The sequence below is a fragment of the Notolepis coatsorum genome (genome assembly GCF_963971535.1).
Source record: "Notolepis coatsorum genome assembly, chromosome: 4".
NCBI lineage: Eukaryota > Metazoa > Chordata > Actinopteri > Aulopiformes > Paralepididae > Notolepis > Notolepis coatsorum.
In genome coordinates this window covers 10,172,602-10,193,712 of record NC_140168.1, presented here as the reverse complement: position 1 = coordinate 10,193,712, position 21,111 = coordinate 10,172,602, and the positions used below count along the sequence as shown (strand labels likewise).

Below are 21,111 nucleotides of genomic sequence, written 5' to 3'. Positions count from 1 at the left end.
AATATGAAGTTATCTTTGAACCTCTGTTGTCAAGCCTTGTCAATATAACCCACCCCATGTTCTCACGAATGGAACTGGTGTCGTGGAGTCCGCTTTGAGCGTTTTCCAGGGTTAGCGGCTAACGCTAGTTAGCCTAGTTATTGGATAACTTAGTTAGCAGCTAACGTTAGCCCATTGCTCGCGTCAATTATATTGCATGTCATCGAAGGTCCGCGCTGGTCTGTGTCTATAATGAAATGAGAGGAAAGCTCTGCGCTAAAGCAAGTTTCATCTCAGCCGCGACGTGACAACATACATTATATAAAAATAATCTCGCGGTCTACTTGAAAATCAGCCTGTGATCTACCGGTCGATCACGGCCGACTGGTTGGGCACCACTGGTCTATAGAAATAAATGCATTCGAACAAGAAACCAATGTATATACATAGCAATGGCAAAAAAATTGCCAGGCCTAATGCGAGCCAGGGAGGTCTTGGGCTTGTAACGTGGCTTCATCTCGAAGTTTTCATCCACTGAGCCGTGAGGCTCAACATGCTTGTTTGGTTGAGGTCTGAACTCGCCAAATTGCCCATAAATATAGTTTTTGTGGGTATTGTCCAGTTGTTGCTGTATGTTTTTATCTGCCAAAAATTCAAGCAAGCATGAAAGCATTACAGTAAGCTTGCACACCACGTCCCGCTCCGTCATCGGGACGCTGGTTCGCACCCGAGACCACCTATTCCAGCGGTCCAGGTTTGGAGCGAATCGGTGACAGGCGGGAGTGTTCTCATCACACCCTATTTTGGTGCGATCGCGCTCTGATTCGACCCCGAATGGCTAGTGTAAAAGCCCTCATATTGTGTCTTGTTACTATGCTTGAGTAAATTGTAATGAACCAAAAAGGAGAATATCAATTATTATTATTTAAAAAGAAATTCCATCTTTGACGGTGAATAACACCATGCTATGACATTGACCAGACGTGAAAATTACAGTACTGAATTTTGCCATCCGGACACATGGAATTTGAAATATGAATATAGAATATCAGGCATATAAATGACCTATGATCTATGGATCGGGCGAATTCGCCTCTTTCCAATGGCAGGGTTAAATCTGGATTTAGTACTACCAGGCGCCCGTTACAGGGGAGCAAAGACAGTGAATAAAATCGACTGTAAGTACAGTTACCTTTGTATAATGTCCATAGCTCCGCCATTTTCACCAGATTGCGACGCATTTTCTTTTTCTTTTTTTTGTAGACGTTCACAGAAAGGTAAAGAAACAATATATGTTGTATTTTATGGCAATAACGTTCAGGTTAGTTCGACCTTGTGTGATATAATCACAAAAATAACGTCAATAGGCGGCTGAGTGGCGCAGTGGGCAAGGCGCTCGCCACTAACGCCGGCCATCATACTAACACAATTGGCAGTGTTAGAGGGTGGGAAAGCCGGTGGGTGGGGATTGGACGTTGTGGACAGCGACTACGACAGGTCTGTTGGGTGACGCCGGTGCGGCGGAAACAGGAAGTAGCGGGGGCAGCGTGAGCCTCCCACGCGTTACTCCTCGCCACTGAGAGTTCGAGCTGCTGCGGTGAAAAGATGCGACGGCTGCCTCCTCGTGTACCGGAGGGGACACGTGATGCAAGGCTTCCATCCTCACTACAGCCGACCAGTGGGAGGCATAGTCTAGCAACGTTCAAGACAGGGGAGGGAAGAATTGGAAATACGAAATTGGGATGGGAGAAAAATAGAAAATGGGGAGAAAAAGTGGATACAAAAATATATAATAACGTCAATATTTTTCGCATCTAATATTTTCAGCAGCTTTGACAGCGGCTGGTGTGAGCTGGGTAGTGTAGTTTTATGGAAAATGTCGACATCCATCGAAAGCCCTGGGTCTCCTCTTTCTTCGGACTACAACGATTTCATGACACCGTCATTTCCTCGCATCTAAATCATCCGGTTTGCAATGCGTTGCGCAGAGATTTTTTATAAACTCATATGCTAATAACACTTAAAATCCGCTCATTAACCCTTTCAATACCACTACCAAATGGGTTAACCCTTTCACAGCGGCAATACAGACGGTTAACACTTTCACTGCCACACGGCAAAGGGTTAACCCTTTCACAACAAGTTAACCCTTTCACTACAGGTGGTTAACCCTTTCACTACCACACTGCAGAATGTTAACCCTTTCACCACCACACTACAGACGGTTAACCTTTCACCACCAAACTACAGAAGGTTAACCATTTCACTACCACACTACAGAGGGTCCGGTTAACCCTTTCACAATCACACCACACGTAGTGAAAGGGTTAACCTTCTGTAGTCTGGTAGTGAAAGGGTTAAAAGGCAGCTCATTTATGCCTCATCAAAAAGGTGTGCCGATGTGATCCCATGCTATCCGACCACAGCCACTGTTTGACGTGCCGCGTTCATATTTCATTTTATTTTACTCCACCTCTTTATTGTATCATCCGTCTGTTAATGTCTGTCCGCTAATGTCGCACCGAAAACGACCAAAGCAAATTCCTTGTATGTCAAAACGACTTGGCAAATAAAGACCTTTCTGGTTCTGATTCTGATGCCGGGACGCGTCTATACTTTTACCAAACCATTTCCAGTTCCGCGTTCGCGTTCTGCGATCTGATTGGCCACTGACGTTTCTGGTCATGTGACATGTGCGCCAATCGCGTGACGCCTGTTTCTGCGGCTATTTCCGCCTCGAACAGCCTGCAAACTACCTAACGCCTAGTTTATCACTGGTTAAGGTTAGAGTTTGGAATGGTGTTCTATCGCCCTGCTCTAAGACAAACTCTAACCTTAACCAACTTCGAAAGAGCTTAACCGGTGAAAGAAACAGGCGTCACACGATTGGCGCAGATGTCACATGACCAGAAACGTCAGTGGCCAATCAGATTGCAGAATGCGAACGCAGAACTGGGTTGGTAAAAGTATAGCCGCTGCCGGGACGCTGAGCAGAAGTGAGATCTTCTGGGGAGCTTATTTTAACCCCCCAGGAAGGGAAGTGAAGGTGCAGGTCGGTTCTAAAAATATAAACTCGGAGAGAAAAGAAAAAAGGAATCCGAGACAAAGCAGGGTGGGTGGGTGGTGGCTGAAACGAGAGCTCGCAAGTCTGATAATACGTGTCGGAATAACTTGGGGGAGGGGTTGAATGAATGAACAAACTTTATTGTCATTGTAACGGGTACAACGGAATTTTAAATGCAAGCCCTAGGTGCTAACAATCAACACAGTCCTAAGATAATAAAAACAAGAGTGAGATAAATAGAGATAAATAGGGGGGATATAAAATAGGGGGAGTGATCGGTAGGAATCTGAGAATGTATCTATTATGTAAACTTTTTTTTTTGATCCACTTTTTCTCCCATTTTCTATATTTTCTCCCATCCCAATTTCGTATCATCCAATTCAACCCTCCCCTGTCACGAACGCTGTTTCTTGCCTCCCACAAGCCGGCTGCAGTGAGGACTAAGTCATACATAGCACAAGTCCCCTCCGGTACTTGAGGTAACAGCAGTCGCATCTTTTCACCTGCGCAGCTCGATCTCTCAGTTTCGAGGAGTAACGCGTGGGAGGCTCACGCTGCCCCCGACACTTCCTGATTCTACTGCGCAGGCGCACCAACCGACTTGTAGGAGTCGCTTGTTCACAACGTTCGATCCCCACCCTTCAGTTTTTCCCTCCCCGTAATACGGCCAATGTGTATTACTGCGGACGACCAGCCAAACTGAAAAACAATGTGGAGAGCTGGATTCGAACACGCGAATCCTAGCGTCTCCACACTGGTGGCGAGTGCCTTAGACCACTACACCACCTAGCCGCCCTCTATTATGTAAACTTATATACATTGTATTGTATGGCCTATTTACAGGCGAGTTAGCATGTAACTGTGTACTTTTTATAAGCTATGAACTAGTAACTTATATACAGTATATGAAAACCTAACACAAGAATGTAAACATGTTGTAGAACATTGCACTATAATCTATAAATAAATAAAACTCTAACCCTAACTAACCTTTTTTTGATCCACTTTTTCTCCCATTTTTCTATATTTTCTCCCATCCCAATTTCGTATCATCCAATTCAACCCTCCCCTGTCACGAACGCTGTTTCTTGCCTCCCACAAGCCGGCTACAATGTGGACTAAGTCATACATAGCACAAGTCCCCTCCGGTACTCGAGGTAACAGCAGTCGCATCTTTTCACCTGCGCAGCTCGATCTCTCAGTGGCGAGGAGTAACGCGTGGGAGGCTCACGCTGCCCCCGACACTTCCTGATTCTACTGCGCAGGCGCACCAACCGACTTGTAGGAGTCGCTTGTTCACAACGTTCGATCCCCACCCTTCAGTTTCCCTCCCCGTAATACGGCCAATGTGTATTACTGCGGACGACCAGCTAAACTGAAAACAATGTGGAGCGCTGGATTCGAACACGCGAATCCTAGCGTCTCCACACTGGTGGCGAGTGCCTTGCCCACTACACCACCTAGCCGCCCTAACCCTAACTAACCTTACTGTCATGCACTTGTCCTAATAAACTAACCTACACTGTAGCAACTCAACACTTTGATGAACATTGTTACTCAGCTGATAGAGTTGTGCCCTTCCTGATGACTTGTAAGTCGCTTTGGATAAAAGCTTCAGCTAAATGACTAAATGTAAATGTATTCCCTTGGTGTTGCACAGTAGTTTCTCGTATCGTTGTCGGGTTCTCCGTCCTCTTACCCATGCTGTCCTGAGGGGGCCTCCGGCGGGGGTTTGCACCCTGGTAAGAGGGGTAGAACTGGGAGCCGCTGGACTTCAGGCCCGACGGGGAGTGGGCGTCGGGACTGGGCATGGGCAGCTCGCTGGGCATGAAGCCCGGCTAGAGAGGGGGGAGGGGGAGGAGGGAGGGGGGAGGAGGGAGGGGGGAGAGAGGACAAAGACAGGACAAGCTCAAAACAAGAGTAGGAGGAGAGGTGGAATGAAAACTTTAGGAAAAAGCAAAGGTCACTTAAAAAAAAAAACATAACTGTTTGTTTGTATAGTATAGTTGATTGACATTTTTTATTAACATATTGCAGAATGGGTACAATACAGTACGGCTCAATACACACAATTGGATGCAGACCAGATAAAGACTTTCGTCTTGTTTACATCAGGGTCCCCCATTTTCAATTCATAATGACATTTATGACATACACGACATACAGATATGTATGTTAGTTAGTATAGCTAGTATAGTATAGTTACATATAGCATAACTGTATATTGTATAGTAGTGTATATAGGACTCATACCTTTCATTCGTAAGCGTCGCAGTGTATTGTAATTTTATCTTAGTACTTTTCATCATGTCTATTTTATTATCTATTCTATTCTATTATTATTTGTATTCTTTTGCACAATCGAGGCGGGCATGGCCACCTTATGTATGTGACAAATAAACCTCTTGAATCTCGAAAACAACTGAATGTGTGTGTGTGTAGTGTACGCGTTAGAGAGAGAGAAATAAAGGAAGACTCCGCCGATTGTGGGAGACGTACTAAATCAAAAGAGGAGGACGGGATGAGAGAGGAGAGGAAATAGGTCCGGCTGAGTGAGTGGCTGTTTCAAGTTTCAAGTTTCTTTAATAGTTGTCATACAGAAGTACAGAATACTTTTATACAAAATTCTTCTTACTGTTACGCTCTAGAGACTGTGCAAGACAAGATAAGTATGAAATAAAATAACATAGTATAGCATGTAAATTAGAAGTAAAAAAATTAGGTCACAGTGTTCAGTATAGACATATGTACAATGTTCGATGCAGAGTAGACGTAACTGAGTTACCATATAATATACAATACTGTGCAGTGTACTAATATACAATACTATATAGTGCAAGGCAGAAATAGGATGAGGTGCAATTTAGGTACAATTTACAGTAGGTGTACGAGTTGTAGTGCAAATCCTTTATCAATAAATATAACGTGTGTTTGTGTGATCTAAAGTGTGGAGAGTGGGTGCTGCAGTGTGTTGTTTGTTTAAGTGAGTGTGTGCGTGTGGGTGTGTGTGCTGTGTGCATTTGATGGTTGTTGCATAGTGTTTATTGTTCGTTTAGCAGCCTGATGGCCTGGGGATAGAAGCTTCTTCTGAGCTGTGTGAGTGAGTGAGTGAGTGAGTGAGTGAGTGAGTGAGTGAGTGAGTGAGTGAGTGAGTGGCTGACTTGTACCTGTGCTCCAAACGAAGGGTACGGTCCACCTCGCTCACCTTTCCCTGTTTCACACGAGAAGGGGGGGGGGGACATAAATCAGGTCATCATCATGAACATTTTTAATGCCAATATTAAAATCACAATCTGGGGGGCGGGAGCCTCCCATCTGCTTCGGGCCAGCGTGTGCGCGCGTGTGTGTGTGTGTGTGTGCGTGTGTGTATATAGTACGCTGTGTGGTATTTATGGCTTTGGACAGCAAAACAAAAACAAATTGGCCCATTATAAACGGTCCAAGGGTAATCAGGCCCAACCCCCGCTCTCCCTCGACAGCGCCGCTATAGGGCTCAATAGTCCCGGGGGAGAGCCTTGTTTGTGCATGGGTGCCCCCCCATAACCCCCACCCCCCCCCCAAACACACACACACACCTCCCCCATCCCTGATTACCCGCTCCCCTCATCCATCGCTACCTAAGCATAAATATGGATCGCCCTGAAAAGATCCCTCCAAGTGTGTAACCTGGGAAAGGTCACACACACACACACACACACGCCTTGGTTGAGTCCAACAGTGGATCAATATACTCTAGTGTATTTCAGTATGCATATTAAACTCGCCCCCCCCCATCCCCTTAATGTCACCGGTGCAGTCATCATCAGAGTTAATGGCCATTGATTACGACCGGTAGGTTGGGGACGAACAAGCGCCCGTGTGTGTGTGTGTGTGTGTGTATAAATCTCGGCACCAACGGCTTTAACCCGTTCACTGTCGCACTACCGAACGGTTAACCCTTTCACTGCGACAATACACAGAAGGTTAACCCTTTCACTGCCGCACGACAAAGGGTTAACAATTCACTACCACACACTACCGAGCGGTTAACCCTTTCACTGCGACAATACACAGAAGGTTAATAACCCTTTCACTGCCACACGACAAAGGGTTAAGCCCTTTCACTGCCACACGACAAAAGGGTTAACCCTTTCACTGCCACACGACAAAAAGGGTTAACCCGTTCACTGCCACACTACAGAAAGTTAACCCTTTACTATGGGTTAACCTGCTGTCGTGTGGCAGTGAAAGGGTTATTAAGTGAACGTAAACATCCTTACCCACGATCCCCGACCCGAACACGGGGGCGGAGGCGATGCCCTCGTGCTCGTTGTAACCGGCTCCTTCTCCGAAACCCTGCAGGGGGGGGGGGGGAGGGGGGATTTTTTTAGAAACCAAAAGCATGGATAATAATACAGAGCCGTACGATCAAGTTAGGGGGACGTCGTCGTGATAGGGAGTAGGGCTGGGGGCGATTCTTTCTTGCTAAAATGTGAATCACGATTTTTCTCTCTAAGAATTGAGATCACGATTCTCTCTCGCACGATTCTTATTTTTTCAATAAAATCATTTATTGCACTCTTTCTTAAACAGACGACGTAACATTATATGAAAGTGCTTGACTTAAAACTTAAAAGTCTCTTGTAACATACAAAATAACTCAAGTCAGAATCGTCAACATTTAAAAAAGTTAAGTAAAAAGAAAAAGAAGATGTTTTTTTTTAATATATATATATTTTTTTTAATAAATAAAATAGTCATAATTTAGAAATGAGATTGCATAGGTCTATGAATCGAGATCGCGGTTTATTTTTCGATTCATTGCCCTAATAGGGAGGTGTAGTGGTGGTTATGTCATTGTTGGTGTTTCCCGCGCGGTCCACCCTCCTTGAAATTGCCATGTATTTCCAATGGACCCATTTCTAAATCGTCTCGTTTTAAAAGAACGTGAAAAGAATTCGTAATTAAATCGTAAAAGTAGCGAAATAACAACGCTTATGTTTTCGTTCACTGAGGAACTACGGCGCTGCCGACTGACGTCACCACAGCGTAGACTCCCGGCTGTGTTAGGCGACAGCGCTGAACGACGGGCGTTCTACTGGTCAGTGTAGTTCTTTTTTAACGACAAATAAAAAACCTTATAACTAACTTTATTACAATAAAAAATGCTTAAACAATAATGTTAGTGATAGAAGGGAACTAATTTTGTGCAAAAATGGAAAGCTTGCCAATGTTCATGAGGCAGAATTATTACAATAGCCGATAATACACTTTCCCAATGATAAATCCCTATACGGGTGAACCGCGTGGGAAACTAAAGTGACGTCAGACTACACCTCCCTATTAGGGAAGCACCAAAAACAGAAGATACCAATATGCAACATCCCGGTCCTTACATCAGCGTTTTAGTACCGTCGGTACTACCGAGTACCGATTCACGTGAGATCCGCCGGTGCCACATTTTGGTACTACTTTACCGCGAAACGAAACGCGCACAATACACGCTTACCTAGGATTTGACTTGTTTCAACAACAACAAAGCAGTCGGGGAAATGGCAAGCCGAAAACAGTCGCAACGGTTCTTACACTTTACAAAGCTAGATGCAGACTTAGCTCGCTGCAATATTATATATTATATACTGTATATATTAACAAATTGTTCTAAATAAATAATAATAATAAATAATTAGATTTTTTTAAATTTTAAAATGTAACTGTGGTAGGTAGATTACAACCGAAAAGAGGTACCGTTGGGTACCGGTATCGATTCACAGGTACCGGTACCGGATTGCCAGAATCAATAAAGGAATATCTTATCTTAAAATGCTTGGCTGAATGACTAGTAGCAATGACATCCTATATGCCTAGTGTAGCAGCATATTTTTCCCCCCATCTGCGCCCTAGTTTGTGTAATTTGAGCCAAGCAGCACCTACAAGGTTGTTTATAAATCCTTACCGTAACCTCACTCCCCAACCTAATATATAGAGATGGACATTTTCGCGATCACTGATTTTCCAAGGTGACGACGAACTATAGTGCTCAGAGAAAAACGTAGGCAGTGTAACATGGCCATGGTCAGGGTATTAAATGAGGTCCGTTCTTACCCGGGCCTGGTAACATGGTCAGGGGGTATTAAATGAGGTCTGCTCTTACCCGGGCCTGGTAACATGGTCAGGGGGTATTAAATGAGGTCTGCTCTTACCCGGGCCTGGTAACATTGTATTAAATGAGGTCCGCTCTTACCCGGGCCTGGCTGAAAGAAGGACCGTTCTGTTCTCCTGATCCCCAGGGACCGGAGGCGGGACCGGAGGCGGGACCGGAAGCGGGACCGGAGCTGCTCCTCTCTTCCATACCTGGAGCAAAAGACAAACTGTGTTTTTAGGCCTAGAAAACCGTTATGCAAGGAGACTGAATTTCACAGGGTTTTGAAGCTTTTGTTAAATTTACAATAAAAGGTCACACCAGAATGCCATTTTGTCGACTAATCGATTTAAAATCAACACGGCGGTAAAAAGTCAGTTTCCCCAGTGTGCAATAATGTAAAAGCACCTCCTTAAATCTTGTAGCAGAGATGTGTTCATAATCTTTTCAGGAAATCGCTCACTCAGCATGGAAAACCACATCAAAATGGACTTATTGACTAAGAACGCCTTGGTTAACTAAGATCAAACCGACTCAATTATTCTGTCGACTACAAGGGGGCCAAGCCTAGGAAAAAGGCCATCCTTGGAACCACTATCCAAAAAGGAGATTTTAAAAAGAGGATCTTTCCACCTTATCGTTTGCAAAATAAAAAAGTCACTCCAGAGTGTTTGCAGAGGAATACCTGGTTATTCAGACTGTTCCAAGCGACCTCTGTGGGGGGAAAAGCTTCACTTTTTGCGACTCACAACTCACTCTGAGGCTCACGAGACGAGCCTAGTGACAAGACAACGCTGTCACACATAGTGTGGATACGAGCCGTAGGAAGTTTGAATAATTAACACCCAGTATGAGGCTTCCTAGAATCGTCCTCGACATTCTTCCTTCTCCCACTCCACGCCTGGCAACAGTCACACTAGACGCACTGATGAAGGCCGGACGGTCGAAAAAACGTTTTGTGCAAAATGTACGTATTAAAATAAAATAACGATATTCCTCGAGTGCGGCCCTTACTCCCTTTTTTGTGAACAGTCGCTCACAGCCCATGCGCTCTCTCGCGTCGCAGCGTGTCTAGATCCCACCGTCGCGGAGGACAATCATACGCTCTTCTTTCACGTGTAGGTAGTGGGGATGGTTTTTTTACGGTTCGGCTTTAACCCTTTCACTGCCACAATACAGAAGGTTAACCCCTTCACTGCCACACAACAGAAGGTTAACCCTTTACTATCACACGTAGTAAAGGGTCAACCTTCTGTAGTGTGGCAGTGAAAGGGTTAACATTCTGTGTATTGTCGCAGTGAAAGGGTTAACCGTTTGGTAGTGCGGCAGTGAAAGCGTTAAAGGCGAGGGATAGGTTTCGGCTAAACTTTTTCCGGTGAAAATGACGACGGGTTTTTACGACTGCCATAAAAAAACGCTCCTTCCGGGCTATGGGATCTAGAGACGCGCTATACCCTCTTGCATTCGTTCTGCACCTTCCCTTTAGCACCAGACAGGAGGAGCTCAAACTGACTTCACACATGTTCAAACCCCGGAGCGCTGCAGCTTCCAGAGAGGTGATGAACGTCGACTGAAAAGCGGAGATATTTTATTATTATTATTTTTTTATTTTTTAAAGATCAGCGAAGCGGAAATTCCTGCCCGTCCCCTCTTCCACTCGGTCCCCGTTCTCCTGCCGCAACGCGCCATCTCTGGGGGGAAAGCTGAAGCTTTAATTGCGTGCAGATTTGCATAATTGTGCATATTAATGAGTCTCGGGCCCTATGAATATTCATATTTTTTGTTTTGTTGTCTAATTAAAAGCGGAGGGGGAGGGGGCTAGTCATGACAGGATCAGCGGCAGTAGAACAGAATGATGGGTCCAGAGCGCGTGACAACTGTGATCTATAGACGCGACACCCGCGGAATAAGAGATGAAGGAGGCGATGTCTCGCTCGCTCTATATGCTGTCACTCTGCATGTCAATCAGGGGAGAGAGAGAGGGAGAGAGGGATGGAGAGAGAGAGAGGGAGGGAGAGAGAGAGAGGGAGAGGGGGGAAGAGGGAGAGGGGAGAGAGAGGGATGGAGAGAGGGAGAGAGAGAGAGGGAGGGGGGAAGAGGGAGAGGGAAAGAGAGAGGGATGGCACGAACCTTTCACTACTGCAGAAAATCATGGCAATCTGTCATTGTTTCAACACCGATTATGAGAATATAGGCTGTGCCTGTGTAATTCTTGTAGATCTGCGTGCGTGGTTCACAACTTTATTATCCCGTTTGTAACTCAAACATTAGTTAAGTTAAGTCTCATTGTCAGTTTTTATAAAACAACGCTTTTTTTTAATACTGTACATTTAGCTGCAACGTACAGATATTTTTTTTCTTCTATCAAGACTTGTGTCAAACCGTTTGGTTTACGTACAGATTACATAAAATGAACTAAGCAGAAGAACCTGAAGTGAACATTCAGACGTCACGTCACAATGTTTTTCTTAGTTTTGACAATATAGCAGTCCAGTGTAAATTACAATGCTAAATGATATTTCTTCATGTAATTATGTTCATATGTCGTAATACAATTGTCATGATGCTTTTTTTTTTTTTTAGGTCATTATGTCGTAATTACTATTGTCATGATGCTATTTCAAGAAAACATTTTAACCTGTTTTCTTTTGTATACTGCTACAACAAAAAATGTCTTTGATTAAGATAAGATATTCCTTTATTGATCCTTTGGGGAAATGTGGGCGGCATGGGGGAGGGGAAGTACAGGTATGGGAAGGAAATAGAACAGAAATATAGGCCATCAAATTTGATCCGAATATAAAAATACAAAGGAAAAACAAAACTTAAAAATACACAGTATAACGGTACAGTAAAAAAATCCATACGTCTGCATGATCCGTGACAAATATATATTTATATTCCGTTGCCCTAGCAACAAGGACTGTCTGGATTATAGTGCATCTATTCGGCATTAATCATTTTTAGACAAGTCAATAATACAGTGGGCTGGACTGAGTACATACATAGCAGCAGGTATAGAGGTTTGATGTCCCTTCAACAAAGAAAAAATGGTAAATAAAAATATATGTAGTAGGCTCTCAAAACAATACCGACATTAATTAAAGATATAATGTAGGCCATAACAAGGCCTCCCTGCCACATCTTCTCTCCTCTAGGAAATACCATAATGGAGTACAAACACCACATCTCAATTACCACGCATGCATTTCCTTTTGACACAATGCCATGAATGGGAACCTCAAACAGAGGAGCTATCTGAGGAATGATCCCTTAGCCGCTGGGCAGAAATGAACAGGAGGAGGGGGATCCCTTTGCTGCCCTTTTGGAAGACTAGTAGTGACAGCTTCTGGAGGGAACAGACCGAGATAGAGATCTGCACTGACACCATTCAGTCCCACAATAGCAGCGTATAATAGTTAGCTCCGCAGGTAGCCTTGCACCGCCCACCCCCTCTGCTCCAGGCTACAGATACTTTCTACAGGGGGGGGGGGGGGGGGGGGGGGGGGGGGGGTCGACAGGAGGTATGGCGGAATTAGGAGAGGAGGTTTCTCTGGAATCTATAGCCCCCCCCCCTTTTTTTTTTTTTTTTTTTTTTTACACAGCCTGTTCCAAGGCTGGAATGTTGGGCCACTATAATTCCGCCACGCCGTTCTGTATGAGAAGTATAGGGAACACAGCAGCGGCCAGGGTAGCACAGCGGACTAAGCGTCTGTCTACCACCGCACAGAGACAGACACTGGGTATCGAATCCGGCTGTCAGCGGTGCCTCCGGCTTGGGCCGGCCGTCATACTGGCACAATTGGCGTGTCAGCGGGAGGGAAGCCGGTGGGTGGGGTGGTAAAATCTGGTCGTTGTAAACAGCGACTCCTACAGGTCGGTCAGGGTGTGCGCCTGCACAGCGAGGGAGGGAGGGAGATGGTGAGGGTAGTGTGACCTCCCACACGTTACACTTCTTCACCAATGAGAGTCCTCTCTGCCAGGTGAAAAGAGGCTGCTGGCTGTAGCGGGGGAATCGTGTGATAAGACTTCAGGGCTCCCTAGACTGACCAGTGGGGGGGGGGGGGGGGGGGGGGGGGGGGGGGGCACATGCGCGCAACAACCAGGAACGGGAGGGGGGAATTGGCATAACGTCTAAATTGGGATGGGAGGGAAATACAGAAAAATAGGAGAAAAAGTGGGTAAAAAAAAAGAAGACGGTAGGAACACAGAATGGGGGGGGGGGGGGGGCTGTTGTTCCGGCACTAAGCCGGCACCAGGACGGGGAAGCCCCGGCGTCTGTGTACATGAGACTGCTGGCATGCCGGGACAGGGGGGGGGGGGGTTATAGGCCTTAATGTAGCTCGTTGCTAATATCATAACCACAACTATTTTGGAGAAGCGCTGCCCTGTGTCACTATTCCCGCACCACACCAACCAGCAGGGGGCGTATTGCTCCGTCCAGCCGTCAGTTGTTGCATGAAAAGGTAGGATGGAACAAAAGGCTGAACAAATATTACATAATACGTATATAATAATAATCATAATAACGGCTACATGTTTTTACGTCAGATTAAAAGTATATGCGATATCACTGCATCTACTTCAGGATAAAGCGATTTTTTTTGGGGGGGGGACATGGAAATGTAGGCTATGTGACCTACCATTTAATAAAGCCTGTTTTATGTTTATGGAGCCTACCTGTGATTAGAAGCATACACACAGACGTGTGTCCACAGCAGGGGCAACACTTGCAGCCATCAGAACTGGATTGCAGAACTCGAGATCGAGATATTCCACTTACACACACAAGTGTAAGTGCTGCTCGTGATTCTCTGACCAGAAAGAAAGTTCACATTTCACCTCTCGTCGCGCACGTTTCAAAAAGCCCACAGAGAAAGCGTGTCACTCTCAACTCATCATCATGAGTTATGCGTATATCAAATTAATGATATTTCCCTCAGCTATCGTGTCTCCTGCCCAGTAGCCTGCCTGAGCAGGTCAGCCAAATGAAAAAGGTTAGGTACGCTGGATAGTTTGCCATCTTCGTGCGAGCACCTCCCTCCACAGACGGCATCGTAGAGCTCCATATTAGAGGCCGCTGTTGTCCCTATTATCTTCTTTCCGTGTCCAAACAAAAGCTTCCGATAATTTTCTCAAGATACGGTTCATCAGAGATCTTTGGGGCTATGGAGAAAGAGAGTATGGTGGAGGTGTTGTTTAGTGGTCATGATGTCATACAGCCTACAGGCAGCAGACCTGAGACACACTGCTCTCCATGGTGGATCAGACACAACCACCGCCCCTTTCTCCACTGCATCTCTTTTTCTTTTTTTTTTTATTATGTTTTTGGTCGATTTCTTATTTGTTTGTCCTACCGGGCAGTCCGGTATAGAGAGAGAGAGAGAGAGAGGAGGAACGGGAGACAGAGCGGGGGGAAAAGACATTCGGCAAAGGACGCCGGGTCCGGGAATCGAACCCGGGTCGCCCGCTTGGGTGCCCTCTCCACTGCATCTCCATTGCCGTGACTTTCATAGCAGTTGTTTAACTTGTTTAAATTCGTACTACTACACACCTCGCTTCCCAACTCGTCTCCTTCGTCTATTAACTTCAGTAGGTTAGTGTGACTTGACTTCCACACTGCAAGCGAGTCTATTAACTTCAGTAGGTTAGTGTGACTTGACTTCCACACCGCAAGCGAGTCTATTAACTTCAGTAGGTTAGTGTGACTTGACTTCCACACCGCAAGCGAGTCTATTAACTTCAGTAGGTTAGTGTGACTTGATTTCCACGTGGTCATTCACTTCTGTAGTTTTTTAACCTTTACATTGACAAAGAAAAGTCCACCTTCACAAGAAAATTCCACCTGCGCTATACTGTATCGAAACCTGCTACATCGTATCAACGTGGTCAATAAAAAAGGCAACCGCTTCGCCAATATGCCGGTTTCAAGCCTAACGAAACACCAAAAGACATGGACCAACCTATCCGTCGCCTGTGTCAAAGAATGATCCCTTTAAAAAAAGGAAATTACGACAACCAATCTTTATGACCAGTTCATGGAGGGCTGAATCACCCAGTCTGCTTACCTCCAAACACAGTGAAACAGAAGGTAACACAACAGTAGGGCTGTCTTAAATACTTCGAGCTTCATTCGATGTCATGGGATTCGAATATGAAAATAAAATTAGATTATGTAAAAAAAATATATATGATTTTTTTTTCTTTTTTTGCAAAATCAACTCTGCCTCTCTTTGTTAACTACAACAAGCAATGCCGTTTGCTTTTTTAAGATTAAGGTTGGACTCGGCACTGACAGATTTGTGTTCATTGTGCTGCTTTTATAAAGCCTCAAATGACGGCTTACAATATTTCATGAAAGCAAAGTGTTTAGTTTGTCTAAGATTTAAAAAGGTTTAAACTTTACAGCACTGACAAAGTTGAACAAAGTGCTGTACAAGTCCCACAACATAAAAAAATAAAAAAATTATATATATTTAATTTTTTTTTATTTCAAAGCTTCGAATTGAAATCGAATCTCGGCCCTGAAGCTTCGAATTCCAAAAAGATAATCGAAGGTCAGCCCTACACAACAGCATGATCCGTTTTGCAATAGTGCAGCCATAGAACTGCTAGGTGGAAATAATGTACCAACATAAAGTTAACATTTAACGGTTAGGGTTAAGATATAAAGTTAGGGTTAGAGTTTAAGGTGACAGTGTGGTTAAAGTTTGGGCGAGGCTATCGGAAAAGTATCTGGGTAGTCTCGAGGTAAAGGCACCTCCCATGCCCCAGGTTTGTTCCCAAAAGAATGTATATGTACACATTGTACATTGTCATTAATACGTCAATATATTACTTATGGCTATAACATAACATATGTACCCTTTTCCTGTGGTCTATTAGTACTTTATCTACATATTTTAAGCACGATCGGGCTGGTAGAAGACACGTCAAATTGTAAATGCATGGTAGGATGCAGAATTAATTTAAATAAAACGGAGTAAGAGACAAATAATGGTGTATGTGTGTACGGTACATCTAAAATGGTGTTTTTCTGGCAAAAATAAAATAAAATATCCCTAGCATTGACGGATAAATAGGCCTCACCAATCAATTCAACCCCTCAACACGTGAGCCGTGCACCGGGATGCGAGGGCACGGGTTCCGAGATTAAACTGACCGTCGGCCCAAGCCTAATGGCGGGTATGGAAGAATTCATGGGAGGGCAAAACTTAAACTCAGACGGAGTGGGGGGCAGAGGCATTTTCCTGGGGCAACAAGGAGGCTATAACTCGTCACACGAACCAAATATCAAGTGAATGAAGAGGGTGATATTCTAAAAGTAAAACACTCGCACCCTTTCAGCAGGTCGATCTCACATACGAGATTAGAACTTTGAGAACTGAAGATTCTAATGGTGATGTTGGGCTACTGGCCATTGAAGGCTACAGAGTGGTAGAAACATACACGTGAAAGGGTTAAAAGAGCTTTGAGCAAATAATTACAATTACCGGTCTTTTTGACACCATGTGGGGTTCCAGGTCATTGTTCTTGCGATACAGAAATCACTGTGACCCTTTTTTTCATAATCTTTTACCGTTGCCGAGAAATGGGCTAGTCATTTTCTGCCGATTCACCGACGCCATAGTCTTCCATTGTATCTGAACACGAGTCTTAATTAAATGTCCCATAAACCCGCGAAAGTCACCACACATCGGACAAAAATGCCATACCAACATCTGAGGTGCATTTATTTTACGGAAAAGTTGCTCGATATACACATTTTTAGATATATTAATTAGTCAGAAAAGAACGACCAAATGCGTCAATAACGGTAAAGGATTATGAATTTCTTTTAAGCCACCTTAAGAGTTTGATAAGCGGGGAACACCCCCCCCCCCCCCTCTCTTGCTGCATTGGCTTCTACTTCACGAGAAAACCCAAAAGCAGCGACAAATTCAAAGCCGCCAGTGAGATATATAACGAGCTGAATATCCGCTCCACAAAAAAGACAGAACGCTGACAATTACCGTCGGGATCGCAAAAAGACTGGGACACTGTAGTAAAGTGGTGTCAGGAGGCCTGTGGGGCTGCTACCCGCCACTAAAGAAACACTTAAGGCCCAATGGTCAGGGGAGAGAGAGAGAGGTGCTGATAATATCTCAGGAAATAACTCATTCACAGCGTGGAGACGAGAGCAAAGCATAACAAACGTGACCACAACTCACAAAGAAAGTCTTGGGTCGCCTACAACCTAAAACGGACAGATTACAGATGACTAATCAATGGACTAGGAAGAGGCGGGGCTAGGGGCTTGTTCTCGGGGAGACGAGACCCGACCGGGAAGAGAGAGCAGAGAGAGAGAGCGCGCATGGGAGAGGGGGTGAGTAAGGCCAGACATATTCTCTCTGGTGAACCCCCCCCCCCATGCACTTTTCCTCCCAGCGCAACGCCCCTTTAAAGCATGGCTAGTCTATAATTACACAGGAAGAGATGCTGGAAACACACAGTCAGCCTGCCTGAGTCACACAGGCTTCATGACGAAAGCTCAATATACATACATTGAGCGAACTCGCAGACAGACAGACAGACAGGCTGCTTGGTTTTTACAAGGATATATCGCCTCGGGCACCTAGAACAGAGTGTATCGTCTCGTCTCGTCTTAACCCCCCCCAACCCGTACCAGTGAGTCACACACGGATACAAAAAGCATGATGTCAGCTCAGGGCAAATTGAGTGAAGAGATTGTGACTGAAATATCCGGGCAATGTACAATAACACAGCTTTGACTTATTATGAGTCACCCAAAAAAAAAAACGCGTCAGACGCGACACAAAATACCATACATCCGTTTAACGCTCGCTCCGGTCTCTCTCTCGTCAGAGACCTCGTATCTACACTACATCGCGCCTCGATCAGACAAGTCCCTTTTCATAACGGAAAAATGTCCAGTGGAAACATGACCCAATGATTGTGTAATAGCCCCGAGAGATTCAAGAGATTTAATTTTGTCACATACATACACGAGACATGTAGTGAAGTGAAGGTGGCCACGCCCGCCTTGGTTGCGCATAAGAATACAAATAATAATAGAATAAAATAGACATGATAAAAGGTACTAATATAAATTACAATACAATGCTAAGCTTACGAATTAAAAGGTAATGAGTCCTATATACACTACTATACAATATACAGTTGTGCTATATGTAACTATACTATACTACCGGTAACTATACAAACACATAGTTATGTTTTTTAAAGTGACCTTTGCTTTTTCCTAAAGTGACCTGTAGTGTGTTTGTGTGTGCGAGAGTGCAGGAAGTGTGTGTGTGTGTGTGTGTGTGTGTGTGTGTGTGTGTGTGTGTGTGCGCGTGCGTGTGTGTTTAAGTGTGCTCATGTGTGGAGAGATCAGTGTTCAGTGTTCTGATGGCCTGGGGGAAGAAGCTGAGTCCGAGTCTCTCTGTTCTTGCCTTCTTGTTATATAGCCTATACAGACATTTGTGTATGTATGGGATTCCAATTTAAAAAAAAAAGAAAGACCTTATCGCGCCACCGCTTATAAACCAAGCCTGTATCATGTTCATCCACATTGGGGTCATTTTTCCAAAGAGAAGAATCCATTTTGCAACGCAAATATGAAAACTCCCCCCCCCCCCCCCCCCCCCCTTCTGCATTTCGAGCCAAGCCAAAAAGTTTAAAAATATCTCTTCAGAATTCTCAGTTTCTGGTAACCAAAAAAAAAAAAAAGAAAGCTGTATTGAAAGTTAGCCCAGTTAACCACTAGCTGTCTAGAAAGTAGTCTATAAGACACATCAAGACCACCAAGCTAGACACTGAAGGCTCTCGGGATAACCGATCCCTGGCTGCAGATCTTAAACAAGCTTCCACTCTCCTAATCCAAACTTTAAATCAAGCTGGGGGGAGGGAGGGCGGGGGGGGGACTAAAAAAACTTGACATTCAACCAACTATTAAATAACAACACAGGGCAGCTGGCTTTACAGAAGATAGAAAAGCGATTGAAGACACAGGAAACACTCCACAACAACGACGACGACCACACAAACAGCCTGCAAGGTGTGCGTTTTTAGAATCCACTGACCAACGCTGCTCCGCCCTGCCGCCGGACACATGAGCCGCGCGCCGCCGCGATGTGAGAGCATGCGTTTCTGAAATCATACCCTGACTGGAGCCACATATGCTGCCCGACCCGACTCTCCAGCTCCGTTCTGCTCCCAGCCGTCCGCCCTTTGTCTTCACATCTGATGCACATTGTCTCCGCCGGGCTCTCCAGGTTTCCGGGGACAATAACCGCGAGCAGCCGTTGGATTGATAACAGTAACGGCTTTCTTTTGTCACGCGACGCACCTTATTGCCACAAAAGAACGATCTAAGTGGCCCTCAGGTGAATGGGAGAGATGCCCCCCCCCCCCTCCCAGCCGCTCGCGTCGTCTTTCATCTTAGCCCCCCCCCCCTCCCTCTTCAATATCCTGTTTCATTATCTGCCGCTACCGGAGTGCACAGCGGCTGGAGGTATGAGTGTGACAGTGGAAGGTTAATGAAGGGCAGGGGATGTTGTGGGGCCGATGTTTTTTGAAGCGGAGAGAGAGAGAGAGAGAGAGAGAGAGAGCGCTCTGGGTCTGCGATAGGAAGATATTTTTTTTTTAATCCACTTTTTCTCCTCCTTTTTCTATTTTCTCCCGTCCCAATTTAGCCGTGCCAATTCTCCCCTCCCCTGTCTTGATCGTTGCTCGCATGTGCCCCCCCCCCCACTGGCCGGTCGTAGGGAGGATAGAAGCTGTGCATCACATGTCCCCTCCGATACACGTGGAGGCAGCCAGTCGCATCTTTTCACCTGCCAGCGCGGACCTCCTCATTGGCGACGAGTAACGTGTGGGAGGCTCACACTGCCCCCGCCATTTTCCTGTCTTTTGCTGTGCAGGCGTCCCCCAACCGACCTGTAGGAGTCGCTGTCCACAACGTCCAGATTACCACCCCATCGACTCCCCTCCCGCTAACTCTGCCAATCGAGTCAGTATGACGGCCGGCCCAAGCCGGAGGCAACGCCGACAGCCGGATTCGATACCGGTGTCTCTTGCGTTGGTGACGAGCGCAATGTCCGCTGCGCCGCCCTAATAGGAAGATATTTTGAAGAGGAGAGTGCTATACATTATGTGTGATATTAAAAATAAAAAGGGGCTGGGCTGGACGAAGCGATGTAAAATAAAAGCAAGAGGTGGTCCGATCATGTGGAAAGTAGATATGGACCGGCCCAGAGGCCTATCTAAAAATCAGCCTTGTGCGGGGCGTCATGACCCGACTCTTGAGGGTTAGGAGCTGTAGGGTTGTGGTGATAATACCTCGAGGTGTAAAGATGTGACTTATGTGAGGGTGAGGAAGTGTGAGACTCCGGGGCAAAGGGGGGAGGGGGGCGGGACAGGTACATGCTGGCGTTTGTAAGAGGGTCAACTCCCGTGGACTTGTGTGTGTGTGTGTGTGCACGTGCACTGGCCACCGGTGTTCATGGGAAGAAGGTTTGGTAGTCCTATATAGTGCCACAGGAAATCTCATGACCATGACGGGAGAAACAGCAACCCTTCCATGTCTCCATCCCATCCACCATTTTGCACCCTTTTTTTTCTTCTTTTATTTCTCAGTGTCAACAATGTAATGTAAATCAATGTAAGTGACTCACCAAGACGGTGATTGGCGTCCATAGTAACGATCCTAACTTCCCATGATGCCCCATTACAGGTGTGAGACGTAAGGAAGTAGCTCCCATCAAGCCCCCCCCCCTCCCCCCCTTTGTCCTCCTACTCTCAGCAGATTGTGACAGAGCGGCGACAGCTCAGAAGGTGAGGGATGGGACACCTGGGAGAGAGGGGGGCAGGGGTGTGGGGCTGTGGACGAGTGGTAGAGAGAAGGGGGGTAGGGGTGTGGGGCTGTGGACGAGTGGTAGAGAGA

The 21,111-nt window shown here is 45.6% G+C and overlaps 1 protein-coding gene across 2 annotated transcripts in view; it reads right to left on the bottom strand.

Annotated features, from left to right (window-relative positions):
- The window catches only part of tcf3a (transcription factor 3a), a 62,244-nt gene that overhangs the window by 34,980 nt on the left and 6,153 nt on the right, over positions 1–21,111 (bottom strand). For both annotated transcript variants that reach the window (XM_084313598.1, XM_084313599.1), the window contains exons 4-7: positions 9,267–9,376; positions 7,303–7,378; positions 6,211–6,254; positions 4,743–4,881 (exon numbers count right to left, since the gene is read on the bottom strand). In XM_084313598.1, the coding sequence (XP_084169724.1) occupies positions 4,743–4,881; positions 6,211–6,254; positions 7,303–7,378; positions 9,267–9,376 (369 nt within the window). The remainder of the gene's footprint in view (positions 1–4,742; positions 4,882–6,210; positions 6,255–7,302; positions 7,379–9,266; positions 9,377–21,111) is intronic.